The sequence below is a fragment of the Galeopterus variegatus genome, unplaced genomic scaffold (genome assembly GCF_000696425.1).
Source record: "Galeopterus variegatus unplaced genomic scaffold, G_variegatus-3.0.2 Scaffold2721, whole genome shotgun sequence".
Taxonomy (NCBI): Eukaryota; Metazoa; Chordata; class Mammalia; order Dermoptera; family Cynocephalidae; genus Galeopterus; species Galeopterus variegatus.
In genome coordinates this window covers 91,257-92,987 of record NW_007728832.1, presented here as the reverse complement: position 1 = coordinate 92,987, position 1,731 = coordinate 91,257, and the positions used below count along the sequence as shown (strand labels likewise).

At 46.5% G+C, this 1,731-nt stretch overlaps 1 protein-coding gene across 1 annotated transcript in view; it reads right to left on the bottom strand.

Moving 5' to 3' along the window:
• Positions 1-1,731, bottom strand: part of NID1 (nidogen 1) — a 79,027-nt gene that overhangs the window by 53,316 nt on the left and 23,980 nt on the right. Inside the window, exon 7 of the mRNA XM_008582774.1 lies at positions 583-783. Coding sequence (XP_008580996.1) covers positions 583-783 — 201 coding nt within the window. The remainder of the gene's footprint in view (positions 1-582; positions 784-1,731) is intronic.

The following is a 1,731-nucleotide window of genomic DNA, read 5'->3' as shown; positions in this document are numbered from 1 at the left end:
GGGGATTATATAATAGTATTGCATCAGTGTTAAATTTCCTGATTTTGGTAACTGTTCTGTGGCCATGTAAGGGAATATCCTTGTTTTTAGGAAAAACACATGAAGTGTTTAAGGGATGACCTGTCATGATGTGTACAACTTACTCTCAAAATAGAGAAAGAGAGAGACAATGATAAAGTAAATGTGGCAAAATGTTAACAATTAGTGGAGCTGGGTAAAGAGTATGTGGAAATTTTTTGTGTTATTTTCAACTCTTCTGTAAGTTTGAAATGATTTCAAACCAGGTAGCAAATAGAGAATAAGTGTAGTTTAAAAAGCTACATAGAAATGCATATTATAATAAATTTCTATTATTTTATCTTGGAATTATATAACACGTTGGGATATTTGATGTATCTCCAGATAGACAGATAGATGCTGGGGAAAGGCTTAAAGGAAATACACTTCAACTTAAATAATGATGATGTCCAGGTGTTAGATTCTAAGTTATGCTTATTTTTTTGTGCTAAATTCTTGATGTCGAGTGTGCCCTATGCCTGTGATTGGGGGAGGTGACTGTCATCAGGCATGCGTGTCCCTCACCTGTGTGGGAGTAGTGGTACAGCTCCGTGTAGGGCTCGATGTGCACCGAGGAGCCAAAGGGGATCTGTGGCACGCGGCCCTCCAGCTCTGTGTCGATGGTCAGGTGCCCGTGCTCGTCAATGCCGCTGAACTGCTGCTTGATGACCAGCTTGCCCGGGTGCCCCACGAAGGTCACCTCGGCCTGGCGGGTAAACTCACCCCCTGCAAAGCAAGATGGGCCTGTCACCTGGCCATCTGGCAAGCACGCCCTCTGCACACAGCATGGGGCTGGGAAGCCAGGGCGGGTGCAGGTGCAAACCTCCCCTGCAGGTGATTCAGTTTGGTTAGTAGGACATGGGGCTAGTGACGCTGGAGACAGAGCTTGGATATCCATGCAGCCCGACCAAGCCACACACAGAGGAGAGAAGTTGCTTTTCAGCTGCAAACCAGCACCTGAGATGGGTTGGCTCAGGGGTCGTGCTGGAAAAGCAAAGAACCAGATGGGCCTCCTGCTNCTGAGATGGGTTGGCTCAGGGGTCGTGCTGGAAAAGCAAAGAACCAGATGGGCCTCCTGCTGTGTGATCTTGAATAAATTGCTTATCGCCTCTGAGCCTCCGTTTCCTGATGATATGAAAGGGATACAATCTATCTTGTGGAAACTAGATGAAATAAAGTATGTCAGGGCCAGCCAGGCAGCTCAGTTAGAGTGCAGCCTTGGAACACCAAGGTCACAGGTTGGAATCCCCGTATTGGCCAAACAGAAAAAAGTGTTGTGCAAATTGCCAAGTGTTCCACCATGCCTCCATGACGCCATCTGTGATGATGATGACTAAAATATTGTCTAGTCCTGGTCAGGATGAGTGAATTCTTAAAAGCCAATTATCACCAATACCAGAAACCACCCTGGGACCACGTGCTATGGTGCTGGCTCAGAACTTCCCCGGTCTGTTCAAGGCAGCAACCCAGACAGACAGGAAAATACTCCCTCCTGTTCAATTTTTCTCCCACTACTGCAGGGTCTGGCAAACTATGTCTCCAGGACTAAATCTGGTTGGCTGCCAATTTTTGTACAGCCCTTGAGCTAAGAATGGCCTTTACATTTTTTTTTTTTTTTGTCTTTTTTTCTGTGTCTGGCAACGGATCGCAACCCTCAGTGTTGCCCCCGTACCG